Below are 13,111 nucleotides of genomic sequence, written 5' to 3' on the forward strand. Positions count from 1 at the left end.
CCGCTCACCGCTGCGCAGAAGGGGAGATGGAAACCCAGATACGGGGAGACGGCTGACGGCCGCGTCAGAACGGCGCAGAAACGCGGATAGACTCCGATCGCAGGCGCCCATCTCAGCCGGCATATGTGGCGAAAATGACGGAATGCGACGCTAGGGGACCACAGCTCTGACACAGCTCCGACTGTATAGTTGCTCAAAACTCGTTCATGACACTCCCGAACTCTTTGGCAGTGGGTGACTGCAGGACCGGCTGATGAAACTCAGATGACGAAATGCATCAGCGGTGGCTGTTTCCTACAGCCATGGGCGTCGGTGACCAGTGTTAGTGCTGACCGTGCCGCTCGTACTGCAATAAAATAAAACTATCTCTGATCCATCAGAACAAATGTTTTTATTATACATTTATCGTCGATGTCTCGTAGCACTGCATCCCGTTGCCAACTTTTGTCACTCTAAAGAATACATTTTCAGGCTTTATTTCTGGAGTATTTGCTAAGTCATACGAAGGCGTGTGCCCTGTAAAAGCTCCCACCGCGACAGCCATCCTCCATCCATATAGAGTGGCAAATTACAAATAGTTTGTCAAATTATCAAAACGCCAGACACTACAATAGAGACCACCCACCCACAGCTCAGCCCACAGAAAGCCCAGCCCACCGACAGCCCAGCCCACTGACACCTCAGACCGCTGCAGCCCAGTGGCATCCTCAGTCCACCATAGCCCAGCCCACCGATAGCGCATCCCGCCGACAGTGCAGCCCCCCCGACAGACATTTCGCACCTCAGCGCCGTCGCCTCAGTAAGACCTCACACTGCACAACCGGCCAGTATTGGGCGCGTTGAGAAGGCCTAAACGACACCTGCTGCTGCCAGAGGCACCAACATCAGCCATATACACGAGGCACTTACAATATGTCCAGCGACGCTCGATACCGGGAAGACAAATTATCCAACTTATTTGTAGGCGGGACATTACCGAAGGCGTATATGGAGACTGTAATTGCACAAAGGGTCGGCACGTTACGGGTTGTGCGGGAGCTAAACATTATCAGGTGACCTACTGGGTCTCGCAGCCGTCCAGCCTCGTCATTCAGTGGCCTGCAGGACGACTGTGGAGGCTGGGGTAGTTCAGCGGGGGCAGTTACTCCTACGGTGTGTAGGGGAGACCCGGGAGGTATGGGCCGGTTTTGTGAAAAGGCAAATTTCTTCCAGTGGGCAGTGGCTAGACTCGGTTTTTCACTCTGTGTACGTGAAATTGCCTTTCGCCTGCAACGTGTGCCTGAAATTAGGCATCTGGGATCAAGTATTTTGTCTCGAGATAACTTTCAATAAATCATGTGCTTTTTCGATCCAGCAAAATGCACCGGGAGGTATGGGCCATGGCCCGGGAGGTATGGGCCGTTGTCATGTTTCATATTATTTTCTCGACAATGAGAATAATACTCGTAGCTGGTATCTACCTCGATCTCTCTTAGAGCCCAGGAACCACATAAGTGGCCAACAGCTTGCTTCATGGAGGTCACTTGGGCCCATATGTATTTTGGTAAACTCAATCATGCGCCATGAAATAAGATGAATAATATATTTCTGTTCGAATGAAATTTGAAGTTAAATTTTCGACCTTACGCGACAAAAATAAAATTTATTGACGGGGACATTTCATGAAAGCATCCTTTCATTTATTTAGGATCACCGGGGGTGAGTGGCCCAAACCTCCCGGTTAGGACGCCATAATGTGCGTAGCATCTCAGCTCATAATCTTGCAAGAAAGCTTCATATTGTCTATCCAGTCTTAATTTGCATGCTTTAAACTTTATGTTAGCGATGGTCTGACATCATAAAACGAGCCTGGTTCAAATTTATCACGAATTTTCTGTATGTACCGTATTTTACTCGAAAAGGGCAAAAACGCTTTATCGCCGCTCATTGCCATAGAAGACTGAGGAAGGTTTTGAAAATCACGTGGGTTGTATAACGGAATGGCTGCTACCAGTTAACGCTGTCAAATGTGTAAAAATACGCAACACTTCTTCAAAACTGCGATGGCCCATACCTCCAGGGGGCCCATACCTCCCGGGTCTCCCCTACTCACGGGATTCTGGCGTGGGTACTAACTATTAGCCATTCTGGTGTGGAGCTGCATAGTGCATACCTGTGTCATTCGCTGTACAATTGACATGCATGTTGGTTTGTATGATAGGCTTGTGACAGTAAATCTTCTTATCATAGGCACTTATACGGGTTTGACCCTTCTCACAGTCTTGGGGTTGCTGTCAGCTGGCACACTTCACAGTCACCGGTCTCACAGTCGCTGGTCTGACACTGCTGGCACAGTCACTTCTCACAGTTACCGGTCTGACCGTGCTGACAGGTACTGGCCTGACACTAATCACAGTCGCTGACACTGCTCACAGTCGCTGACACTGCTCACAGTCGCTGACACTGTTCACAGTCGCCGGCCTGCTGTCAGCTGACACTGGTAATCGCAGCCTAACGGGGCAGCCAGGCTGTCCATTCGTTATTGTCACTGAGACGTCACTGCACTGGTCTGAGACGTCACTGCACTGGTCTGGAGACGTCACTGCATTGGACTGGAGCAGTCACACGTTGAGCGGCAGTTCGGCTTCCACTATCTGAAAACGGACAACAGGGTCAGCAAAGACACACCACTGTCAATAGAGTCAGCAAAGACACCACTGTCAACAGAGTCAGCAAAGCGCTGCTGCAGCGATACGCCGACCATCGACATCGTGTGGAAGCATGCATACATCAGGGAGTTGCGGTCACATTGGCACGCCCTGGTGACCCCAGTTACATACATAGACTCCTTTCCCCCGTCTCCTCAGCGGAGGAGGAGCCTCGCCGACTTCCAATATTCCCCGCCTTCCTTGCGGAGGGAGGTGGTATGACGCCTCCCCTCTCTGCTCCCCTCTTTACGGGTCCCCTCCCTGTCCACCATGAAATGCTGCCGCCGTGGCTGCCGCTGGTCCCATGCCCGCCTACCTTTCGGAGCGCGGCGGTGTACTTTTCGTCGGACTCTCGGACGCGCTGGATGCGCACCCGTTTGCCGTGCCGGCGCATCTCCTGGCGCAGGTCGGCCGCGTCGCTGATGGCCACCGGGTCCAGCTGGTGTTTCCACACCAGGCCGCACAGGTACTCGATGTAGTGCATCCTGCAGCGGACGGGACGACTCAGTGACCACGCCACACACAGGTCGTAGCTGCTCATTGGATCGTAGGTGACAGCGGCCGGCCACTCCTATTACATCCTTATCCATTGGCAGCAGTTTATCCGTCCAGTGTCGGGCGTTGGGGATGAGTTGTATCCTGCTGACCCGCTACCCTCTGACCGATCTCCCGACTGACGGTCCGCCACTGTTCGGCTCTCTCTCTCTCCCTCTCTCTCTCTCTCTCTCTCTCTCTCTCTCTCTCTCTCTCTCTCTCTCTCTCTCTCTCTCTCTCTCTCTCTCCGCGCCCCCCCCCCCCCCCAGTGGGCTGATCGGCCGCCGACCCACCTGCAGAGGCCGGCGTTGTCGGGGAACACGGTACGGCCGCACAGGTCGTCCCGCAGCCCGCTGGCCGTCTCCTTCTGCTCGGGCACGCGGCAGCGGCGCGGCGCGTCGCCGTACACACCGCTGCCCGACGGCGGCGCCGTGTCGTACGCGACGCCGTTACTCTGCGGGTGCGGGGGGCGTCAGTGGCCGGCCGAGCGATCTGAGGTGCACCGCCGGACAAAAAGTGCAGGAAGGCAGCGCGTCTTTCGACAATCGAATCATTCCGTTTGCCCGGTGTTAACGTTGGCTCGGTTAAGGAGACCACCCATCGTCCATGTTGTTAAATATGACGTCTATTTACACATGTTCTCGCTCCCAAGCCCCAGAGCAGCCCGCCCTGTCGCCCCCCCCCCCCCCCCCAGTCGGCCACCCTGCCGGGCGCCGCGCCCCGCCCTGCGCTGGCTGACCGGCCGCACCTTGAGCAGCTGCTGCAGCTGACGGGGCTCCTTGTCCCGCAGGTAGAACAGGCAGTTGCGCGGGTGGTGCGCGTGCAGTCCCAGCCGCGAGCACAGCTCCGTCTTGCCGCACCTGCTGCCCATGCTGAACGGCTGACTGCACCCCGAGCAGAACTCGTACTTGCACTGACTGCACGGCACAACAGAGGGGTACACAATACACATTTCCACGTGCTGTGGGTGGGGCCCCAAGTAACCCCGAGCGTACTTGGTTCGAGACACAGAGAAACCAACACAAGATCGTTCTCAAAACATTGATTAGATGCTTTATTCCACGCGTGGTAAAATTAAGGCATAGAAAATAGAAATACAATTAGCACACTCGCACAGTATACGGTGCCGATAAATATAACATTTATGGCCGTAACACTAACCAAGTTCTATGGCAATCGGCTTTCGCGGGTAAAGTCGGCCAACTGTCCAAAACCACTGGTGACTTTGGGTTTGACGGACCGAGATGCGTTACGTCCGCGTTGTCCCAGCAAAGGTGTACTCGGTATCCCAGAGGTGTGTCCGGTGTTTCAGAGGTGTGTCCGGTGTATCAGAGGTGTGTCCGTTGTCCCAGAGGTGTGTCCGGTGTTTCAGAGGTGTGTCCGGTGTATCAGAGGTGTGTCCGTTGTCCCAGAGATGTGTCCGGTGTATCAGAGGTGTGTCCGGTGCCCCAGAGGTGTGTCCGGTTTCCCAGAGGTGTACCCCGTGTATCAGAGGTGTGTCCTAGTTGAGAGTTGTGTCCGGTGTCTCAGGTGTGTGTCCCAGTCCAATGGCTCCTGGATGTATGCCTGTATTGTCCGAACCTGCATGTGAAGTGCATGCAGCCGCCCTTGGCCAGCGAGTAGCGAAACCGGCAGCTGGGGCAGCTGATGCCGCTCTCGGCCAGGTGGCGCTCCAGGCCGGCGCTCTGGTAGTCGGGGTCGTTCTGCTGCTGCCACATGGCGAACCGCTCGCAGCTGACTCCCTCGTGCTGCGCCGACCACTGCCGGACAGACGGGCACAGAGGGACGTCGGCGCCGGGGAGCGCGGGAGAGGGGGCCACTGCCAGCCAGTCGAGCTGGGATATTGGTACAGGTCCAGTATTGGTACAGTACCAGGCCTTAGCCGGGGTCAAATCGTGTCTTACTGTCCTGACGCACAGATAATGCGATTTATGTGTACATGCGTCGCAGTTTCTGCCGACCGTGCGTCCTCTAAAGCATCACCAACACGACACTTTTCCTATATACTTTGGTGCAGCGATCAACGCCCAGCGATGGCCGTGCCGGTTTGGCGTGGGGGGGGGGGAGGGGACCATTAACCGTGCCAATTTGGGTCAGACGGGACGTGTCGACCATACCGTTTTGGCGCATAATGGCCCGGGTATATAGGGCCTTGAATGGCCCGTACCGTACCGTTTTGGCGCAGAGGGCGCAGCTGACGGCGCCGCAGTCCGGACAGTGCAGCTTCTGCTGCCGAGGAGCCGCGATGAAGCCCGACGAACACTGTTCGCAGGGAACACAGGCAGGGCACACGGGCGTTAGAGTCTGGTCCCGAACTGCACTCAAACGCACACTGAAAACCCAGCCTGAATACATACAGCAAACCACCGGGCGCCGGGTCTCAGTGACGCAGTTTGACTTTGATTGTTACCTACATATCAGCAACAACAAAGGTACTCTGAGAGCCCATGAACGCTGCTAACAGGCTGCATGTACGTTAATCAGATTGTACCTGCATGTTTACATTTTCTACAACACATACCTATGCCATATTTATTCCACAGTACTATTGCACCGACACAATAGATTTACCAAAGCGAATAGGTAGACATCAGGCTACCGTTAGCTACCGTTTTTTAATGATTCAAAAAGGTATACTGGTTCAACCATGCCCAATTGCCTAGGCCGTGAGTTTTGGTCTCGAGATGTGATTTGGACCCACCTTGGGACACCACTTGAAGTTGGGGTCCTTCATCATGGCTCGCTCAAACAGCTTCTTATGGAAGAGTGCGTGGACCTCTGGCGACACCAGAGTCTTCAGCATGATATCCAGGTGTGAGAAGTAGTCGCTGGCTATCTCCTCACTCTGAAAACGGTGGGTCGTGGGTTTAAAGCGAGCTCGACTCACTCAACTTACAATGGGCGCCGATGACCACTGTAGTCCGGGCCCCCAAAAAACCCAATTCATCATCATCATCACATCACACAACTTACAATCACATCCACTAATACTACAGTGCCCTATCTGTGGCGTGCTATATAAAGTAAGAGAGAAGGACTAGCTCGAAGGTTTTCAAAAGACAAATTGACGATCCGAACATAATCATCAGAGCCACGCTGGTCACTAAGCAGAGCTTGTTACGAGCGTGCCCACATAGCCTGGCACGGCCTGTCCCGCTCATTGATTCTCCTGGCTGCAGTTCACCAGCTGCTTCCCAACCGCAGACCTTCGCTCTTTAGCGTCATATTTCGAGCGTCGGAGCGACTCGAACCTAGGAACATAGGCTTCCGCCTCTAATCACCGCGAAAGAACAAGGGGTTACAAAGTACCAGCTGAGCTACGGGACGGTGTTTCGTCCGGCGTTTTCGCCTCCCGCCGCGGACTGACCGTGAGGTCGGGCTCGTTGCAGAAGGGACAGCGCAGGTCGGCCAGCGGCCGTTCCTTGATTCGCTGAGTGAAGTAGGCCTGTGCGCAGCTGCGGCAGCACCGGTGGGTGCAGTGGGTCATACCCACCAGCTGTGGGGAGCACAGACAACATCAGTGGGTCGTAGTGGGAACACAGACAGCATCAGTGGGTCATACCCACCAGCTGTGGGGAGCACAGACGTCATCAGTGGGTCATAGTGGGAACACAGACGTCAGTGGGAACACAGACAACCGCAGTGGTTTATACCCACCAGCTGTGGGAACACACAAAACAAAAGTGGGTCATACCCACTAGCTGTGGGGACACACATCAGTGGGTCATACCCACCAGCTGTGGGGACAGACAACGGCAATTGGTCAGTATAGTGGGCTCAGAAAACCTTAGTGGGCTATACCCATCAGATGTGCTTGTGAGACAAGCGTACAAGAATTCAGTCGCTCAATGACAGTTGGGTACATATTTTAATTGTTCTGGACATGATGCAGCTGTCCACATTTGGTATTGAACACAAAAGTCGTTTATATGCAACTGGCAACTTCCTTACTAGACAAGTTTAAAATCAGGCATCGGGAAAATCCTTTTTGAAAGGATTGCATTCCCAATCCACATTCCTTGTGCCGAAGTGGATTGCATTCCTACCCGCAATCCCCTTTTTTCACTTGGATTGTGATCAAATCCGCAATCCTTTTTTGCAATCCTGTTGTATCATTATGTGCACTATAGTGGATCTGGGGGAGGGAGGGTGGCATATGGCCGTGCCTCCATCCCCAAATCACCCATTTCTAGTACCTAGTCTAGGGAGGGAGGGGGGCATATGACCGTGCCTCCATCCCCAAATCACCCATTTCTAGCCCTCGCCCGCACATGGGGGGGGGGTGGTTGCCACCCCCCCCCCCCAGGCAGTCTTTCTGCTCTGCACTCAACATTTTTAGAGCTAGAAGGCTGATTTTTCGTATAGCTGCTCGTCTATCTTTTCTTGATGTCCACTGAAAATTTCAAGTTTCTGTGATGTTTGGTTTCGGAGATATGACCTTGTTTTTCAGGTCATGTCATGACCCAAATGGCCAATTCTCAACATCTTGCGTTTGCCATGGGCCTTGTGAGCTTTTGACACCCTGATTTCGGCCTTTTTTGCCAGTCTTACCTCCCACCTATCATGGAACATGTTGTTCGACGATGTACAGGGGTCAAGGTCAGGGTCAAGGTCAACCTAGGTCATCTAAGATAATTGCGTTTTAGGCAAGCTGAAATTACTTTTTGTGAAGTTTTTTTTTACTGCATTTTTGGTAAAAGCTTCTCAGATCATGATTTCATGTGATATGGACCCAAAAACAATCGGTGCACACATCAGTATACACACAGACACACACAGACATACAAACACATATAATTGACCTTGACCTAACTTGACCTGAAATGACCTCAGCAGCAAAATTCTGGTCGGATAGTGTGACAAAGAGGTTCCAGCTGGCTTGGCACCAGAAAACAGCATCGTCATCGGTATTTGATAAGCAGCGCACTTGGTATCCAACGGTGACCCAAAACAGCAACATTTTTTAGTTTGACCTGACCTGGAAGGTCAATGACTGACCGTAGAAGGTAAAACTGGGTATCATTGGATTCGTCTCTTCCCAAAGAATCTTTTTGGTCTTTACTGCTAAGCTCTATCTCCAACAGGAACGAAATGGCGCGGGGGGTGGCAACCACCCCCCCCCCCCCATGTGCGTTCTAGGATGGGAAAATGGCATGTGCGGGCGAGGGCTAGTACCTAGTCTTGCGAGTAATTCCTATCTAAGGCACAGGTATTTTATGGGAAATATTTTTTGCGTCAAACACCCCCACATTTAAACCTCTACCCAACCAGTGTTTTATATTTTTTAAAACTCGCCCTCAAATACGTAATTTTGCCCTTCCTATGTAGTTCATCAGCGTATATTATTTTGAGCGTTTAAATTAAAAGCGTTTAAATTATTTCAAGTTTCGATGTAAAGCCCTTGATAGTAAAGTACATTAAGCCGATGAAGCCGATCTCATAATTTTCAATCGCAACAAACCATTTCAAAGCACTTATCAAACACAATCCGGATTGGATTGCAAAAATTGGAAATATGATGCAATCCAATCCGCAATCAAATCCTGTTTTTTGGAATGGATTTCAAATCCAGGTGCAATCCACCAAAAAGGAATGCAATCAGGATTTTGCAATCCTGCAATCACAATCCTACCGATGCCTGTTTAAAATAGCGCCTCTGGCTCTTAGCCCATTGGCCTTCGCTATCCCGACCTCTATAGGCCGGGCGACTGGGGCCAATCCGACCTCCGGGTGGGGAGACCGTGTCCGCGCTCACCTCTCCGGCTAGTGCCCAGTGACCGGGTGTCTCTCACTGCCAACCCCCCCCCCCCCACTGACCAGTGACCGGTGCTGGGGGTGCTGTCAGTGACCGGGCCAGTGACCAGTGACCGGAGCTGGGGGTGCTATCAGTGACCGGGCCAGTGACCAGTGGCCGGGGCTGGGGGTGCTGTCAGTGACCGGGCCAGTGACCGGGGCTGGGGGTGTTGTCAGTGACCGGGTCAGTGACCAGTGACCGGGTCCGTCCCCACTACTCACCTCGCTGGCGGAGCAGCGGCCGGCGCACAGCTCGCACTCCTGGTGCAGGAAGCTGACGGCCGCGTACAGGCTGGAGCACTCGCTGGCCGCCTGCAGGCTGTCCTCGGCCGGGAAGCGGAGCGCCATCAGCTGAGCAGCCAGCTCTGCGTCGGCCTGTGAGCGGGCGCGGCCCGAGCGCACCAGGCGGCTGGCGCAGCGCTGCCGGACACAAGGGGCGTCAGCCGACCGTTACATCCGTCCACTACGACCAAGATAAGGTATTGACTGATATTACATATAGAGGAAAACTTTGCAGCATATCCCGAAGAGTGCATGCCTCATTTTGGGGAAAGCAACTGCACACTCATTTAGACAGGCGCAGGCCACACTGTAAACAACTTCTAAACTCAATTTTTGGGCGGTACATGGTTTCCTTAATCATCCCTCAGATAAGATTGGACACACTGAAGAGTTCAGACGACTGTTGCTACTGAGAGTACGGAGTGGCTCACCTGCACCTTTTGTCGTTCGGCCGAGTTCCTCCGGAGCACGGAGGACCGGCCGCTCTTGAGTCCCTCCCTCAGAGCCGCCAGGTCCACGTCACTGGGCCCGGCCGCGCCCGCCGCCGCCGAGTCAGAGTCAGAGTCAGAGTCGCTGGACTCCGAGGCACGCCCCACGGTAGAGGTCTGACCGGCGGTCTCGTCAGCGCCCCTCAGAGTGGGAGACGGGGCCTCGTTGGGGGCAGCCGGCGGGTCTGTCTCGGCACGGGCCGCCTCCTCTGTGTTTTGTTTCACCGCTGTCGACTCTCCAACAGCTGAGTCTGACTCTGCTGCTCGGGAGTCGGCCAGCTCGGCGTCTGTTCGGGGTTCTGAGGCAGCCTCCGCTCCCGGTGGCTCCTGCCGCTCCGTTTCCGCAGTCGGCTCCGCCCGTCCCGCTACTCCCAGACCCTCCTGGCCTGTCGCGGTCGACCGGGGCGTCATCTGTCGGCCGGACGCCGGCGCCGTCTGCTGGACAGACCGGGGCGCCGCTTGGTGGTCCGACCGGGACAGCGACTCGGCCGAGGACGAGGCCGCCAACGCCGCGGACGGCATCGGCGACCGCGTGGAGCTCCGGACGCCGCCGCCGCGGCCCACGCCCGGCTGGAAGCGGGCGCTCACCACCGGCTCGTAGCCCTCGGATAGAGAGTCGGATGAGGTGAACACCACGTGACCGCCCGAGCCGGCCTCCTCCCCCGAGCTGTCCGCCGCCGGCGCCGCCGCACCGGTCACGTGATCGAGCGTGCGCGGCCGGCGGGCGAGCCCGGCGCAGTCGGCGCCGTCCTCGATGGCCGGGATCTCGGCGGCGGAGGCGGGTGTGTAGGGTTCGGACGGGCCGTAATGCACCGAGGGCCCCTGCGGCGCGCCGGCCGGCTCCGTGGGCGGCTCACTGGGCGAGCTGGAGCCGGCGGCGGCGCCGGGGACCGCGGCCGGCCTCTGGCGCTGCACGTGGTTGCAGATGACCCGTTTGGCCAGCTCGAGCCGCTCGCTGGGGCTGAGGTTGTGCCGAGAGGCGGCGAGGAGCGGGCCCGGTGTGGGGCTCAGCGACGGCGACAGGCCGGGCCTGCCGTCGGCCGGCGGCGGACTGGCCCCGGCGGCCGGGGCCGACACTCCGCCGCCGCCCGACGGGGAGACGGCCTCGTAGGCCGTGTCGGCCCCGTCCGCTCCGTCCCCTTCCCTCGGCGAGGCCGAGATATCTGCCGAGGCTGAGTCTGCTCCCGGTCCGGCTGCTGCTGAGCTCTCACGGTCGGTCGTTCCTCTGCGAACGACATCGTCTGCCACTCTGTCGTCGGCTCCCGGCCTTGTGAGATGGGCTGTGGATGACGGAGTGTCGTACGTCTCGGAGACCGCCGTCGACTCGGGGGTCGCCCGGAGTGCGTCTGTAGAGTCAGTGGCCGCCCGGGGTGCGTCTGTGGACTCGGGTGCCGCCCTCGGCGCGCCCTGGGCCGGCGACGAGTAGATTTCCGAGCGGACCCAGCCGGCGGGCTCGGGTCGGACCAGCTGCTCTCTCTCCGTGACGTCCGTCGAAGCGGACGACGAGGACGAGCTGTCAGAGGACCTCCGCTCCTGGGTGTCCGTGTCTGCGCCCGGCGCGGGCGCCACGTCTGCCGCCCGGGACGCCGGGGACGCGAGGGGCGCCGGACGCTCCACTGACGGCCCGCCCCCCGATGGCACGTCACGGCCCTCGGAGGTCGCTGAAGGAACGTCGCCCCGGGATGGCGATGCTTCTGACGTGGGTGGTTCAGTCTGGGAGGGCGGTATCGGTCGCGGTCTCTTCACAACAGAATACTGTGATGATCTGGCAGGCGATGGTGCTTTCGGCTGCTCCTTGGTGATATCGTTCTTACGTGACGATGATGGCGAAGGGGCCGGTGTCGGCTCCGTTTTCACTGTGTTAGCAGCTCCGTGCGTCGCTGATGTCGAGTCAGTCTGACCCTCCGAGCCAGCCACTGTCGACTGGGCTGCTAGCCTGCTAGTCTCCCGGGCCGGCGCTGTTTCAGAGACAGCCGCTGACCTGCCGGTCTCCCGGGCCGGCGCTGTCCCTGAGCCGGCCACTGCCCGTCTGTCAGCCGGTGCAGGCGACTCTCCGTCCAGCCGCCGGCCCTCCGCCCCCGCCCCGTCCGCGCCCTGCACGGGCCGAGGGCTGCCGGCGGCCCGGGCCACCAGCAGCTCCCCGTACACTGCCGGCTCGTAGTCCTCCGAGCTGTCCCTGTCGCTGGCGGCGGCGGCGGCCGGGGGTCCGGCTGGGGCGGCCCACACCGGCTCTGCTGGTGGGGTGGGCGGCGCCGACCGGCCGGCGGGACAGCCGGAGAGCGGTGACGTCGGGGGCGCCACATGCCGCTCAGTTGGCTGTGACGGTGCAGGCTGAGCAGCGAGCTGGGCGTTCTTGGTTTCGGTTTCTGACGTTCCAGTTTTCTTCTCCGTGGGTTTGTCATAGGGTCTATCTTCCCGTGTGTGGGGGGTCTTGTGTTGAGTGGCAGCAGCCGGTGTGGCTACTGTCTCGTATATCCCGGAGGACGGGGAGGGGTCGGGGGCAGAGGACGGGACAGGGGGCTGGACAGGGGGCTGGGGGAGCTCGGCAGGCCTGGGGCCCGCTGCAGGGACAGACTGTGCTGGGCTGGCAGAGGAGCGGGGAGGAGGCGCCGCCAGGGCGGGCTCCGGGGCAGGCTGGATACCTCGGTTAGCGCGGCGAAACAGCGGGGAGGTCGGAGGGGTTATGTAATCCTTGGACTTGCAGGCATCATCTGAAAGAAAAACGACATTTTGCTGTAAGTTACACCGGCCAAATGATAAAGACACGAAAATTTACATATGGATTAGCGTCTAAGCTGGTTAGGATTTATAAAGGTCTTAATATAAATTGCATTGCATTTCGCATATTCTAAATGCAATAGAAGTTTGTTCTAGTTAGCGCCATGTTAATAATTATTTGCATTCTTCGGGGAAAATTCGTGTTTTTAAATGAAGAGTTATGGGAATGACGGTGCAAACATGCGTTGGTCAATAGGTCACGATAATAGGTAGATAGGTGGGTATTACATATTTTGTCGATGTAGGCAGTTCACAAAAGTTACGATTAATAATGCACTGCCCAGTGCATTTCGACATCACCCGCGCACCGACGGGGGGGCGGATATCCGCCCCCCTGAGGTTTTTCGCGAATAGCGGGAAAACCGCGGCGCGTAGCGCCGCGAAATTTGGTATGACTATAACCTCATCAATTTTACACATGGTGTGCAAGTTTGAACCTCCTACCTTTTAAGGTCAGGTCACCAGGTCACTTTGAATGACCCAACCTCAAGTCACTTTTGCAACTTTGTCACCGTGCCAGAGCTACAGTAGATGTCGGAGGCCTTTGAA

At 56.6% G+C, this 13,111-nt stretch overlaps 1 protein-coding gene across 1 annotated transcript in view; it reads right to left on the reverse strand.

Moving 5' to 3' along the window:
- Nucleotides 1–2,091: 2,091 nt before the first annotated feature.
- LOC122371250 (serine/arginine repetitive matrix protein 2-like) overlaps nt 2,092–13,111 on the reverse strand; it is a 36,923-nt gene continuing 25,903 nt past the window's right edge. Inside the window, exons 20-32 of the mRNA XM_043347459.1 lie at nt 11,686–12,495; nt 11,088–11,355; nt 10,515–10,814; nt 9,728–10,451; nt 9,237–9,434; nt 6,589–6,717; nt 5,923–6,066; nt 5,394–5,483; nt 4,803–4,981; nt 3,970–4,138; nt 3,515–3,675; nt 3,004–3,172; nt 2,092–2,633 (exon numbers count right to left, since the gene is read on the reverse strand). Of these exons, the coding sequence (XP_043203394.1) occupies nt 2,601–2,633; nt 3,004–3,172; nt 3,515–3,675; nt 3,970–4,138; nt 4,803–4,981; nt 5,394–5,483; nt 5,923–6,066; nt 6,589–6,717; nt 9,237–9,434; nt 9,728–10,451; nt 10,515–10,814; nt 11,088–11,355; nt 11,686–12,495 (3,374 nt within the window). The 3' untranslated portion in view covers nt 2,092–2,600. The remainder of the gene's footprint in view (nt 2,634–3,003; nt 3,173–3,514; nt 3,676–3,969; nt 4,139–4,802; nt 4,982–5,393; nt 5,484–5,922; nt 6,067–6,588; nt 6,718–9,236; nt 9,435–9,727; nt 10,452–10,514; nt 10,815–11,087; nt 11,356–11,685; nt 12,496–13,111) is intronic.

Source organism: Amphibalanus amphitrite, unplaced genomic scaffold, assembly GCF_019059575.1.
Source record: "Amphibalanus amphitrite isolate SeventyFive unplaced genomic scaffold, NRLGWU_Aamphi_draft 000004F_arrow, whole genome shotgun sequence".
Lineage (NCBI taxonomy): Eukaryota > Metazoa > Arthropoda > Thecostraca > Balanomorpha > Balanidae > Amphibalanus > Amphibalanus amphitrite.